We start from the raw sequence: 13,080 nt of genomic DNA on the forward strand, positions 1-13,080 counted from the left end.
CCGTTAGGGCTTGGGGGCCAGGGGACACGGGGCCCAGTACAGCACAGGTTCAGAGGGCACAGCCCAGCACCCCCTCGCAGCCAGCCAAGCCCTGTCCCCCCAGCCTCGTGGGTGGGAAGAGCTTTCCGCCGTGCCACAGGAAGGCTCCTGAACCGTGCGGAGGTAGCTGTGGGTCAGGGCTGGGAGTCACCTGTCCTACGTGAGAGGGTGGTGCTGAAGCACGGGGCTGCCCAGCTAGAGGTGGCCCTGGGTGCTGCCCCTCCCCAGGACCCTCTGAGGAAACAAAGACTCGGGATGTGCGGGGAGGCGTGCGGGGCCCTGACGGCACCAGAATGAGCAGCTGCAGGGCAGAGCGCAGTCCCTGCACCCGGGCCACATCTGGCTGTTCCTGGTCTGCTGCACTGCGCTCCCAGCCGTGCAGCCCTTGCTGCTTCCTTGTCCTGCACCCAGGCATGCAGCCCTTCCCGTGTCCCCACCCCCACCCTGTCCCGCCGCATGCGGGGTGGCCCACCTTCCCGTTCCTGGTTCCCCGCTGCCCCGGGCCCGGCCAGCCGCCCCAGCTGGTGTGGCACCAGCCCAGCAGCTACAGCTGCAGCCTGGAGGGACTCGCCGCTGCTCAGCCTTGACGCACGTTGGCTAGGGGCCTGGGGCGCTGGGCAGCGTGCGCTGCCGGGGAGCTGCAGCCCACCCAGCTGGCCAGCTGGCTACAGCTTTGGGCAGGACTTTAAGTGGGATGAGATTTGCAGGAGATTATTTCCTGGATCTGTCTGGCCAGCAAAGATTAGGTTGCCCTGACAGAGCTAATTACTCTAACAAGCATCTGCTGCTAGTCTGACTAGCTCGTCTGCAGCAGGCAGGGGACAAGAGAGCCCGAGCATCCAGTGAAGCCGCCAAGGTGTCCTGGGTGGAGCTCTGCTCCCCCGGGTAGGCTTGTGTGCTCTTCCTGCAGATGGAGGCAAGCGTGCCTCCTCCTCTGGACAGTCGGGATTACCCGAGGTCAGGCAATGCCAGGGGAGAACAGTAACATCCTTCCTGCTGGCCAAAGACCCCCTTAGTCTCAGCCACAGAGCAGCGAGCACGCCCGGCATGCACTGGCATTGCTGTTGCTACCGGTCAGGGAGCTGGAAGGTGTTAGGTTATGTGAAAAGAGGTCTTTTCCACCCTTAATGATTCTACGATTCTGTGATAAAGTAGCAGAGAAACAGTGGCGGGCAGAGGAACCCCAATAACGCAGTCGGAGAAAGGGACGCCCTTCCCCAGCGCTGCCCAGGCTGTCCCTGGCTCACGGCCAGCCCCATGGGCTGAGGGTGGCACCCACCGGAACGAGTGCGCGGGAGCTGCTCTCCCAGTCATGCCACGGACCGCAGGGGCACTGTCTAGCAGTATGGGGCACATTACACGAGGCAAAACGCAGAGCATTTTAGGATTGCGCAAGACTTATTATGGGATGTGTAGCAGAGGAACTAAAAGGTGAGGAAAGGGAAGGATGAAGGTGGTTTGGGGTGGAACAAAAAATGGAAAAACAGGGGAAAACAGATAAAAGCGTCTGGTCACATGTAAATGGGTTGATGGTCAGTACATTTGTCAGGCCATGCCCTGCATCCAGTGACTGCGCAGCCTGTCCTGTCGTCTTCTTACACTCAATTTCTGTTTTCCTGGGTCAGGGGGACTCTGTTCTGCGTGCATGTGTGTGCATCAGATGTGTGTAGTGTCAGATCACAGGGCCAGTGTGCCCACGGTGCCAGCAACTGGAGAGAGGGAGTATAGGTGCGTGAGTGCGTCACTGCTAGCAAATAGCCATCCGGGCTAGGCAGCGAGTGGGTGAGGTGGCCTGGGAGGAAGGGGAGTGAGTGCGTGTGTGTGTGTGTGTGGCAGGACCACAGGGAAGAAGGCTGCCAGAGGGATCGGGGGAGTCCTAGCCAACTGCCAGAGAGACCGTAGGGTCTGGAGATCAACCAAGAACCACTTGTGTGTCTCTGTTTTAGGCAACAGGAGGGGAGGAGACCCAAAGGCAAGCTACTGGGTAGACTGATTTTCTAAGCCCGCTTACCACAGGGTTCCACTGTGTGTGTGTGTCTCTGTGTGTGTTGGTGTCTGTAATGGGGGGGTCCTGTAGCAGCTAGAGTGGGGCTAGGGACTCATACGTCTAGGTGTCAGCAACTGGGGAGACTGGGAATCCGGGGGCACCTACTGGGCAGGCTGCGTGTCTAAGCCCAGCTACTGGAGAGCTCCACATTGTACACATATATTCCCACTGACAGACCTTCATCAGCCAGTGAGGGGAGCAGGATGAGGCTGTTGGTGCTGTTTGTGGCTGTCCGTGTTGCTCTGTATGGCCGGCTGTGCGCACACATGCAGACGTGTCTTGTAGACCTGTGTTTGTGTGTGTCTGCCTGTCGGGAAGACATGCTCAACCTCACTGCTGGTTAGACCTGGGGCCATGGCACTGTGGCAGCCTCACCTGCCGGATTCGGCAGCCTCTCGCAGAAGGGACTTGCATGATGTAGTCATGCACGTGGGTGCTGGTGGCGTGGCCAGGGCAACAGCCAAGCCAGGGCCGCGTGTGCCGCAATGCCGGGACACGCGCAGCCACAGCATGCACCAGGAGGAGTCGGGGCACCCGGGCCATGCCCACAGTGCTGTGCTCGGGCTGAAATACCTGCACCTCATTGCAGGCCTGACCTATTGCCAAGGCCAGGAGGCAGGCGGCCGTAGCGAGGCAGCAGGGCTGCCTGGAGCTGGCAGTGTCTGCCCCAGGGGCCAGAAGCAGCCACAGCACAGCCCACATGCCGCAGCTCTCCCACCCAAGGAGCTGCCCAGAGCCAAGTGCAAGGTACGGGTGCACGGGTGACTGTGGCCCGTGGCACGTTGCTGGCAGCCACGCCACATGCTGAGCCCCACCGTGCCTCAGGTCTGTCCCCGCCTGCCAGCCCTGCTGGTGCTTCTCCCCAGCGCCTGGCAGGGCCACGGTGCCAGCACAGCGCGAGCCCAGAGCAGCAGTGATGATGTCATCTCTGTACAAACAAGTGTGGTTTATTAAGGCATTTCTTTGAGAAGTTGGCACTTGGGTCCAGGCTGTGCTGGAACGGCCCAGTGTGCAGGCCGATGAGCAGCGCCCAATACATGCAGCTCAGCGAGACACGATACAAAAGGTACAAACAAAGTAGAAAACAGGAATCGTAGTACAATGTGTAAAAATAAATAACTGGAGGCTCGGCTCCTGGCTGGGCTCAGCAGCCCGTGGCTGTGTCCCCCAGACCAAAGTGGGGCTGCTGTGTGTCTGACCCTTCTATGTGGCGTGCAGAGGGGTGACCCGTCCGTGTCCCCTGTCCCAAACATGCTGGGGGGAGCAGGGCTGCTAGGGCTCAGGGAGCACAGGGCGCCCTTGGCGTGCTCCCCACAGTGCTCGTGAGCAGGACAGCCCGGCCAGGAGAGAAGGGACGAGGGGTGCCCGCCCCGAGAGCCTCCATGGGCTGTCCCTGTGCTGAGTGAGGCAGAACCCATCCTCCCCTCCCAGAGCTGCCTTGGGTCCTCTGTGGCTCCCAAGCAGTGCAGGCATGGCCCTGCAGCCCCCTTGGTGCCACCATCGCTGCTGCAGATCCCTGTCCTGTGTCGCTGCCCTGTGCCCAGGAGAGCTCCCAGGGCTGCTGGCACCAGGGACCCACTCACACGTGCATCATGGGGACTGGGGTGCAGCACTGTGCCCGCGGCGTGGGGATGCCCACAGTGCAGCTGGGCTGGGACCTGTGGCGCAAAGCTGGGGGTTCAGGGCTGAGACAATGACAGAGATGGGGCTGCAGTGTCAGATGGTTCTTAGTGGGAAATGGGGGGGAGTGGGCAAAAGTGATGGGTTTTGGCTGTTGTGATAAAACATTTGGGGCTGGGGTTGCAGCCATGGTGCTGACATGCTTCGGGCTGAGGCTACAGAGCGGGTCTAGGAAAAGTGTGATAGGAAGGAAATTCCCGCAGACCCCCTTCTCAGGTGGCTGGGTGTCCTCCCCGACACCACAAACATGCTCGTGCCCAGGCTGACTGTGTATTTGCAGCTGCGGCGGTGCTCCACATGCCCTGGCCCTGGCCCTGCACCCATGTCTGCATGTGGGTCACAGCGACCGTGACCGTCCAGGGCCAGGGCCGCAGCGGCAAGCCCTAGGGCTGCACTCCCAGGGCACAGGGCCACGCGACGCGTGCCTGCATCACTGTGAGCAGCCATGGGCTGCAGGGTGAGCACCAGGTGGGGGCTGATCCCAGCGTGAGCGTGACACCAGCTGCAAGGCGAGTGGTGCTGGAGTGAGGATGGGGACCAGCCCCATTGGAGTGTGGCTCTACCCCATGCTCACGACATGGCATGAAGGACTGGTGCAGAGCAGCCCCTGCACAGAGGGCTGGCACCTGCCCGCATTTTGGAGGTGTCCCTGGTGGCCCACACTGTCCTGCTGAGCACGGCACACTGCAAGGCCCTGGGGGAGGCCGGCTGCCCCGCGTATATGTAATATGCTGGCTGCCACCGTGCCAGCTTCAGGCCGTGTGGCTTTTTGGGGTACCCTCTCCCGCCTGCCTCTGGGCAGCTGCAGGCTGGCCACCAGGCCTGGGGCAGATGGAGCGGGAGGAGGCCACTGGCTTGTGTCACTGAGCAGCCACATTGCTGCCTTTCCTGGGGCCAGGCCGTCTCGGGGTCAGCTCTGCTGCAGCTCTCGCGCCACTGCTCCTGCTGGCCCCGCCGCACAGCCTGCCTGGTGCCTGGGCAGTGTCCGTGCCTGGTGCCCAGCCAGCCCGCAGCCCAGAGAGGTACCTGGCGCCGGGAGCAGCTTCTCCAGGAATGGGGCTCCCATGCTGAGCAGGGTACCTGCCTCCCAGCCCAGGCCCCGAGGAACAGGGCTCTCCAGCAGCTCTGGGAAGGAGCTCCCTTAAAAGGGTCACATGCAGTGGTGGGAGGTGGAAGGGCTCGAGAGACCCCCCCCCAAAGAATCCCCTTTCCCCCCACCAGCCATGGATAGGCAAGCAGAAAGCGGGCACTGCCTTCTCCTCCCACTCCAGCCTGGCCTGAGATGGGTCTCCCCTCACTCTCAGGAAGCAGGTTCAGCCATCCCCGGCCCCGCAGGCAGGATGGGCAGACAGCTGCGGCTCTGCCTGCTGAGCAGTGCATCCCTGCCCTGGGAGCATTCCTCCCCAGCCCTGTGAGCTTCTGCGGGGAAAGGGCCAACGGGGATGGCTCAGTGTCCTGCTGCACCCAGGCTGCTGCGTGGCTTGGGTAAGTGGCCGGGGAGGGGCAGGGTCTGCAGTCTGCAGTAACCTGGCCCAGCAGGGCAGGGAGCACCCCGTCTGCTCCCAGCGTCTCTCAGAGCAGAGTACCGTGAAGCACCATCCTGCCAGGTGCCGATCTGAGACACCATGAGCAGTACAAGGAACCGCCGCCCTGGGGTGCTGGCACTAGGATCAGCAGTCCATAGGGCATCAAAACCAGCACTGAATCTGCCAGACCACAGGGTGTGACAGGAGCCAGCAGCCCCAAAGGACACAGGAACCCACAGCCCATGGGGGCCCCGGGCCAGGCAAGGTGCTGGGAGAGCAGGATTAGCACCCATGCAGAGCAGCCCTGGGCTTGGCCCTGCTCCTGACCCCATGGCTGTGGGGTGGGGCGGAGGAGTCCACGGGCCCAGGTCTAAATCCTGAGCTCGGCCTCCTCGGGGGGCTCCAGTGAGTGCTCGGCACTGATGGCAGAGGCAGAAGGCCCCTGTGAGATGCCAAAGGGCGAGACCACGGGGGAGCGGGTGGCCAGCGGGGACAGCGAGGGGGAGAAGCTGGGCGACATGGCGGAGGACGAGATAGAGCCCTCGTGGCTGATGGGCGAACGGCGCAGGGAGGACGGGTGCGGGAAGGTCCTGCCCGCCGGCGGCTTGGGGGGCACAGACTTGGCACCCGGGTGGGCGACTGAGGTGATGAGAGGTGGGGGGTCGATGCGGGGCTTGGGCTCTGCCTTGGGCTTGGTCGGGAAAGGCTTGCGCAGGGAGCTCTCATCCTTGAGGCGGGCAATCTCTGTGAAGACACTGGCCAGCGGCTGGAACTGGGGGCACCAGTTCAGCAGGTAATCCCAGTTGTAGCTGCCGCGGAGCTCCTCATCACTGGCCACGATGGCGGTGAGCGAGCCCTCCACGGAGGGCTTGCCGTCCTCCGGGAAGGCATAGTCCTGGGGCTGGGAGGAGACGCTGAGGCCACAGCGCACGCCGAGGAAGGCGCTGCCTCCCCCATCCTCGCGGTACAGCTGCGGGGGTGGCCCTGGCAGCAGCAGCCCGGAGCCCTTCTTGCTCTTGAACCACTGGGCGCTCTCCAGGGCGGCCGGCTCACAGGAGATGTCAGAGAGCTGGTCGGCATCTTGCTGGATGCCGGAGTCAGGGCCGCGGGCGGAAATGTGCTCCTGCATGGAGGCTGTGATGCTGGCCACGCGGGGGTACTCGTTGATCATCCGGATCTCATCATCCTCAGCGGCTTCGGCGGAGCCTCGGCCGCTGGAGTGTGAGGGGTCCAGCGAGCCGCCCCGCGTGTAGGGCCCTGCCGGCTCGCCCCCATACCCCGGCAGGGCCTGGTGGTAAATGTGCTCGCCCCCGGGAAGCGCCGGCTCCTCGCGGCCGAGCTTCTGCAGGGAGCCACTCTGCACGCGGCCCAGCGGCCCATCCCCCTCCGGCTTCTCGTGGCCCCGGCGGTGACGAGAGCGGACCAGTGCCAGCACAATGGCCACGGCGGCCAGCACCACCACAACCCCCAGCGAGGCGGCGACGGCCACTAGCAGCAGGTTGAGGTCCGGAGCCAGGCCGAAGGAGGTGTGCGTGACATCGATGGTGACCTGCGCAGAGGCCGAGCGGGAGGCGGGCAGGGGGCTGCGCGCCTGCACCTCCAGGCTCATCTCACGTGGCTCCCTCTTGGCGCGCCCAGCTCCGGCCTGGGGCTGGCTGTCCACACGCAGGTAGATGGTGCCTGTGGTTTGGTTGATGGCAAAGTACGGTGAGGGCTTTGCCAGGGAGTACAATACAACACCATCAGCCCCCTCGTCCTCGTCTGTTGCCAGCACCCGCCCAATGCTCTGCCCTTTGCGGGCGCCCTCAGGGACCTCGAAGTTGAAGGAGGGGCTCAGGAAGATGGGATCATATTCGTCCTCTCCGGTCACCAGCACCCGCACGGTCACCGTGGCAGAGGCATTGCCAGCATCAGTGGCCCTGACTAGGAGCTGGAAGGCTTTGGCTCGTTCATAGTCAAAGGTAAGTCGGGAGCGCAGCTCCCCAGAGCTGCTGTTGATGGCAAAGGCATCCCGGCCCTCCGTCATGCTGGGCTCCCCCACTGGCTGCTCCAGCACTGTGTACCGCAGTTCCCCGAAGATACCGGTGTCTGCATCGACGGCACGCAGCGTGGTGACCAGTGTGCCGGGGGGCAGGTTCTCCCGCATGCTGGCACTCAGCACCTCCACTGGGAAGTATGGCTTGTTATCGTTGACATCCTTCACCTCGATGGCTACAGGTACCAGTGCAAAGTGCCCGCCTGGCACATCTGTGGCCTGCACCACAAGTGTGTGTAGTGCCTGGGCCTCCCGGTCCAGGGGCCGTGCCAGGCACAGGGCCCCCGTACTCTCATGAAGCTGGAAGAGCCCATGCTGGTCACCTGAGCTGATGGTGTAGTGAACATGGCCACGGGGCCCCGAGTCAGCATCGTGGGCCACCACGCGCAGCAGCTCTGTGCCAGGGGGTGCGCTCTCGCTCACCGCTGTGCGGTACTCAGCTCTGGTGAACACGGGTGGGTTGTCGTTGACATCCTGCACGGTGATGAGCACAGGCACCGTGGTGCTGCGCTGCGGCAGGCCCCGGTCCGAGGCTGCCACGGTGAGGTTGTAGACCGGGATGGCCTCGAAGTCTAAAGGCTCCACAAGCACCAAGGCACCCTGTGTGCGGAGATGCCCTCCTGCCCAGGCCACCCGGCTCTCCACCTGGAAGGCGTTGCCGCCATTGCCACTGACGATGGTGTAGTCGAAGCCAGCGTTCTCCCGGGAGAGATCGGCATCACCTGCCTCTAGTGTCAGCACGGTGGTTCCTGGGCGCAGGTCCTCAGGGACACTGGCGTTGTAGCATGGCACCTGGAAGCTGGGGCTGTGGTCATTCACATCCAGCACCTGGAGCTGCACTGTGGCCCAGGATGAGAGGTTGGGAGAGCCACGGTCGCGGGCCTCCACCACCAGGTCCAGGGTGGGCTGGCTGGCGTTGAATTCCACTCGCCGAATGGTGAAGAGGGTCCCTGTGAGGGCACAAAGCCAGAGTCAGCATGGGGGCCAACAGGGACCCGGGAAGGGTGTTAGGGTTATGGCTGGAGGAACAGGCGTCCAGGATGCTGCGGTGGGAGTGCTCGATGGCTACACCACCACGTCTGCCTCACTGGCCACCCCGGACAGTGACCTGGTGAGGGGCTGAGCCTGGGCCAGCACTGGGGCACCTCCCTCTGCAGGCACCGTCAGAGCAACCCCCAAGATGGGCCCCACACAGCAGCCAGCGCCACGCACCATTGCTGGGGTCGATGGCGATGTCGGGGCTGGGCACGGCCAGGTGGAAGGTGACATCCCCGTTGTTCCCCGAGTCTGGGTCAGTTGCGCTCAAGGTGAGAATGATGCTGCCTGCAGGCGTGTGCTCCGGCAACGTCACCTGGAAGAGGAGGAAGCCCCAGTCAGCACCAGGTCCCCCATGCGGGTGCCTGTTCCCCCTTGCCTGGAGTCAGCCAGCAGGGCTGGGAGAAGGTCTGGGGCTGGCCAGGGCAGTGATAGCCAAGGTGGCCCAGCTTATCGCTGGCCAGGGCCCTCCCCACCTCTGCACCAGGGCCATGGCTGGCACGCTGAGGGGGCCTGTCCCATGTGCACAGCACCTAGCCTTGTTAGTGTGACCCCCAACCAGCTTCAGCATCCAGTTCCCAATCCTTTTCTCTGTTTTGCTCTGCTATTCTGAAGAATAGCTGGTATTTTCTCCACAAAAGGTATTTTACACAAGTCAAAACAGCTGTTGTCTTTTTGGTGTGCCAAACAGCATGTACAGGCAGTTCTGTCCTCTCACAACCTTGAAGCATTTCTGTGGCTTCCCAGTTTCTTGCGTCTCTGCTTCAGAGATGCAGCACGTTGCACGCATCTGCTTTCATCCAGTGATCTGCCTATGGGGCCCCAGGCCAGGTCTCGCCCGAAACACTTGTCCAGGTTGTGAGCCATCTCCCACCACTTCTGGCCTTCCCACAGTTCCCACCTGTTCCAGCATGTACCATCGGGAGCACGCGCAAAGAAGGGCAATGAAGCTGGTGAAGGGTCTGGAGCACAAGTCTTACAAGGAGCGGCTGGGGGAGCTGGGGGTGCTCAGCCTGGAGAAGAGGAGGCTGAGGGGAGCCCTCATCGCTCTCTGCAACGGCCTGAAAGGAGGCTGGAGCCGGGGGGGTCGGTCTCTTCTCCCCAGGAACAAGCGATGGGACGAGAGGGAACGGCCTCAAGCTGCGCCAGGGCAGGTTTGGGTTGGGTATTGGGAAAAACTTCTTCCCCAAAGGGCTGTCAGGCCCTGGCCCAGGCTGCCCAGGGAAATGGTTGAGTCTCCATTCCTGGAGGTATTTAAAAGACAGGCAGATGTGGTGCTTAGGGACATGGTTTAGTGGTGGGCTTGGCAGGGTTAGATTAACGGTTGGACTCCATGATCTTAAGGGTCTTTTCCAACCTAAACGATTCTGTGATCTGCATGCAGCTGTGCAGGCCCGCAGTTGCTGATCCCAGTGCTACGTGCCTGGTTTCAGCCTCCTGTCCACACCGCAGTGACAGCACAAGGGGTGTCAGGATGTGGATGGGAGCCCAGGAGGAGAGGGGCCAGGACGGGCTCAGGCCCACGCTCAAGGGGATCTCTGTGAGCCAGGCAGGAGCAGCAGAGGGGCTTGTGCAGGACAGCCCGCGCTGCCTGGCACACCTGCGTGCACCGTACCTGATAGAAGCCCTGGCTGAAAGTCGGCGCATTGTCATTCACATCCTCCACAACGACGGTGAGGTTGGCCTCGGTCTCGTGGCGGGTGTCAGAGGCACGCAGGGTGAGGGTGTAGTGGCTGCGCTGTTCATAGTCCAGTGGCCCTGTCAGGGCAATGCGTCCCCCATACCGCAGCACACTGAACGTGCCCACGGCATCACCATCCAGCATGAGCGTGTAGGAGAGCGTGGGGCCTGAGTCCACATCATTCCCGGTCAGCTGGGCTATCTGGGTGCCCAGCAGCGTGTCTGTGGAGAGGCGAGGCATGAGCAAGCAGCCCCATCTCCTTGGAGAAGACCTGGCTCACGTGGTGGGAAACCAGCTCAGTCCAGAGCCTGAGCACCGGGGACAAGGGGGAGATGCTAGGGGTAAGGGGGACGGTCTTGGGAGCTAGGCAGGGCAGGTCAAGGCTGGCACAGGCACAGGGCACGCAGGCCAAGGACAGAGAGCAGGCAGGGCAGGTGCGTGCAGCCAGAGCCTACAGTGCGGGCAGGGGCCAGGGATGAGTTGGGAATTCAGCTGGTTCCCTCAGGACACAGCTGCAGCGTAGGGGCTGTACAACCCCCAGCCCCAGGCCGTCACAGATGGGGCAGTGCCGAAGAGCTCGGGGGAGCCCAGCCAGTGGGTCAGCACAAGCCAGCCCTTGGCAAGGGAACAGACAGGCCTCTCCGGGGGCTTCTCCCCAACCCACAGGTGTCCATCGCGCCTCAACTCCTGCCATTGGTGACACATTACCTCATGGGGCTGAGCTGCACTTACTCTCTGGGACCCGCACCTCCCAGGGAAACGGGATGGTGGGGCTATTGTCATTGATGTCCATCACCACAACGGTCAGCGTGGCAGAGCCCACAAGAGGCGGCGTCCCTCTGTCCATTGCCGTTACCACCAAACTGTGGGCAAGCACAAGGGCACAGCACAAGGTTCACAGACACGTGGCCATATGTGTGAGGTAGCAATGCTTGCATGCATGCACAGCATCTGGAACATGTCGGGGGGGGTACTGCATGTGTGCACAGGGTTGGAGTGTGTACATGTGGTAGTGGAACTGTGCACAGCATCTGGTGTGTCTGGGGCAATGGATATGTGCAGAGCATCTGGAGTGCATATGTGGGGCAGTGGATGTGTGTACATCGAGAGTACGGTGGGGCAGGGCAGCAGATGGATGCACATCTGAGGTGCATGTTTGGAGGGCAGTGGGTTTGTGTCCCGCACCTGGAACATACGAGCAGGCAGTGAATGTGGGCACAAGTCTTTGGAGCGTGTGGTGGGCAGTGGATTCATGCACAGCCCTGGCGTGGGCATGTGGGACAAAAGATGCATGCATGGTTGGAGGCTTTTGCAAGGGAGACAGGCCTTTGGAGCATATCTGGGTGTTGGGGAATGCAAGGAGCCTCTTTGTGGAATGGTGATGGGTATGTGAATGGGATGAATGCCCTAGGCCTCCCCATGCTGGGGAAGAAGGGAGAGAGACACGTAGACATTGGAGCATGCGTACGGGGGAGAGAACATAGCCTGAGTGGGGTGGCAGAAGTTGTTCCTTGCATCTGAACCATGCATGTGTAAAAGGGTAGGGGAAGACTTAAATTCATTGTGTGCAGTGTTTGCCATTATCTTATATACGTGCGGCTAGACGATGTCTAGAGTGTGTGCACATGGTGAGGGGCCCAGAGGACCTGGGCTGAACGCAGGAGGCCTTACCAGAGGGTTCAGGGCAGTGCACAGCATCCGGAGCACGTGTGGCAGGGCAGAAGGGTGCAATGCATGGGAGTGGGGAGGGACTGAGCATATGTGGTCTGGATTAAGCAGACAGGAAAGGGAATGGATGTGGCCACTGAAGAGAGTCCACTGCCCCCCCCTTACAATCTTCTCAGATTTGCGGAGACCAGGCTGAACAAAGCACTGGCTCATCTCATGGCCATCTGTCACGCCTTGGATACCATTTGCTCCCCATGTTAACACTAAGCCCAAGTTCCTGCTGTTTGGTAAAAACATTTTACAGGCAGGGCTGAGACAGCTTTGGGTGGCACCAAGTAGCAGAGTATCCTCCGCAGCCTTGAGGACGCTGCTCCGCAGCTATGCCCCCCTCGTACCTGTGGCACAAGTTAGCCTGGCTCCACTCACCGGGTCTGGGACCAGATCTCCCTGTCCAGGATGGCAGCAGTAGTGATAGTGCCAGTCTGAGAATCGATGTGGTACAAGCCTGTCATTGGCAGGGACTGGTTGATGGCATAAGTCACCTGCCCGTTCGCTCCCTGATCCAGATCATCTGCCAGGACCTGCAAAGCCACACGAGAGATTCAGCAGTGCAGTTGTGGAGCCCTGTAAACCACAGCCCTCCAAGACTAGACCTCTCCGTAGGTGCCAGCCCCAGGCCCGTGGCACAGCCCCCCACTGCCTCACCCCAGCAGAGAGGCAGGCCAGGGGCCCAGGTGTCCCTGTTTGTGCCCCCAGTGATACCTGGATGACTGGCGAGTCATAGCTCTGTGACTCCCAGATGAACGCCACATAGTTCTGCAGCTGGAAGCGTGGCAAGTTGTCGTTCACATCTTGCAGGTTAAGGTTTATGGCCATAAAGCCGAAGGAAGCTGCTGTCTCTGCCTGGACCACAAGGCGCAGCCGGGGGCTGGCCTCGAAATCCAGGCTGCTGGAGTCCTGAACTGAGATGGCACCTGGGAGCAGGGAAACAGCAGGATGGGATGGGTGAAGAGGGGGTGAATGAGGCACCAGCACATCCATCCCTTGTCTTCTCTTTTGTTCCCTTGCACTCAGTCCATCCCTCTGCCCATCCATCCATTCTCAAATAGACAGAACAAACACACTGAGCTCTTCTGAGCCCTCTCCAAACGGACAGCCTTCTTATCGGTCCCCGTGAGCTGCCCTGGGTCATAAATCCTGCACCTTGCTCAGGACAGACAGCTTCTGCTTACATTAAAGCATGCAATAGTCCTCCCACTGTGGAGACACCTTTCAAGGTATGGCCAGTTTAAGAGAGAACTGCTCTGTGTCAAGCCCTATACTGCTACACAAGCCCATCAAGCTCCAAGCCAAAGTCACCTAACTGCAG

The 13,080-nt window shown here is 61.5% G+C and overlaps 1 protein-coding gene across 1 annotated transcript in view; it reads right to left on the bottom strand.

Moving 5' to 3' along the window:
• Positions 1–3,011: 3,011 nt before the first annotated feature.
• Positions 3,012–13,080, bottom strand: part of DCHS1 (dachsous cadherin-related 1) — an 85,894-nt gene continuing 75,825 nt past the window's right edge. Inside the window, exons 16-21 of the mRNA XM_087758355.1 lie at positions 12,474–12,685; positions 12,138–12,292; positions 10,776–10,906; positions 9,978–10,264; positions 8,540–8,678; positions 3,012–8,277 (exon numbers count right to left, since the gene is read on the bottom strand). Of these exons, the coding sequence (XP_087614481.1) occupies positions 5,663–8,277; positions 8,540–8,678; positions 9,978–10,264; positions 10,776–10,906; positions 12,138–12,292; positions 12,474–12,685 (3,539 nt within the window). The 3' untranslated portion in view covers positions 3,012–5,662. The remainder of the gene's footprint in view (positions 8,278–8,539; positions 8,679–9,977; positions 10,265–10,775; positions 10,907–12,137; positions 12,293–12,473; positions 12,686–13,080) is intronic.

Source organism: Nipponia nippon, unplaced genomic scaffold (assembly GCF_047370975.1).
Source record: "Nipponia nippon isolate SJK-2023a ecotype South Korea unplaced genomic scaffold, ASM4737097v1 scaffold_2, whole genome shotgun sequence".
In the NCBI taxonomy this organism is placed as follows: domain Eukaryota; kingdom Metazoa; phylum Chordata; class Aves; order Pelecaniformes; family Threskiornithidae; genus Nipponia; species Nipponia nippon.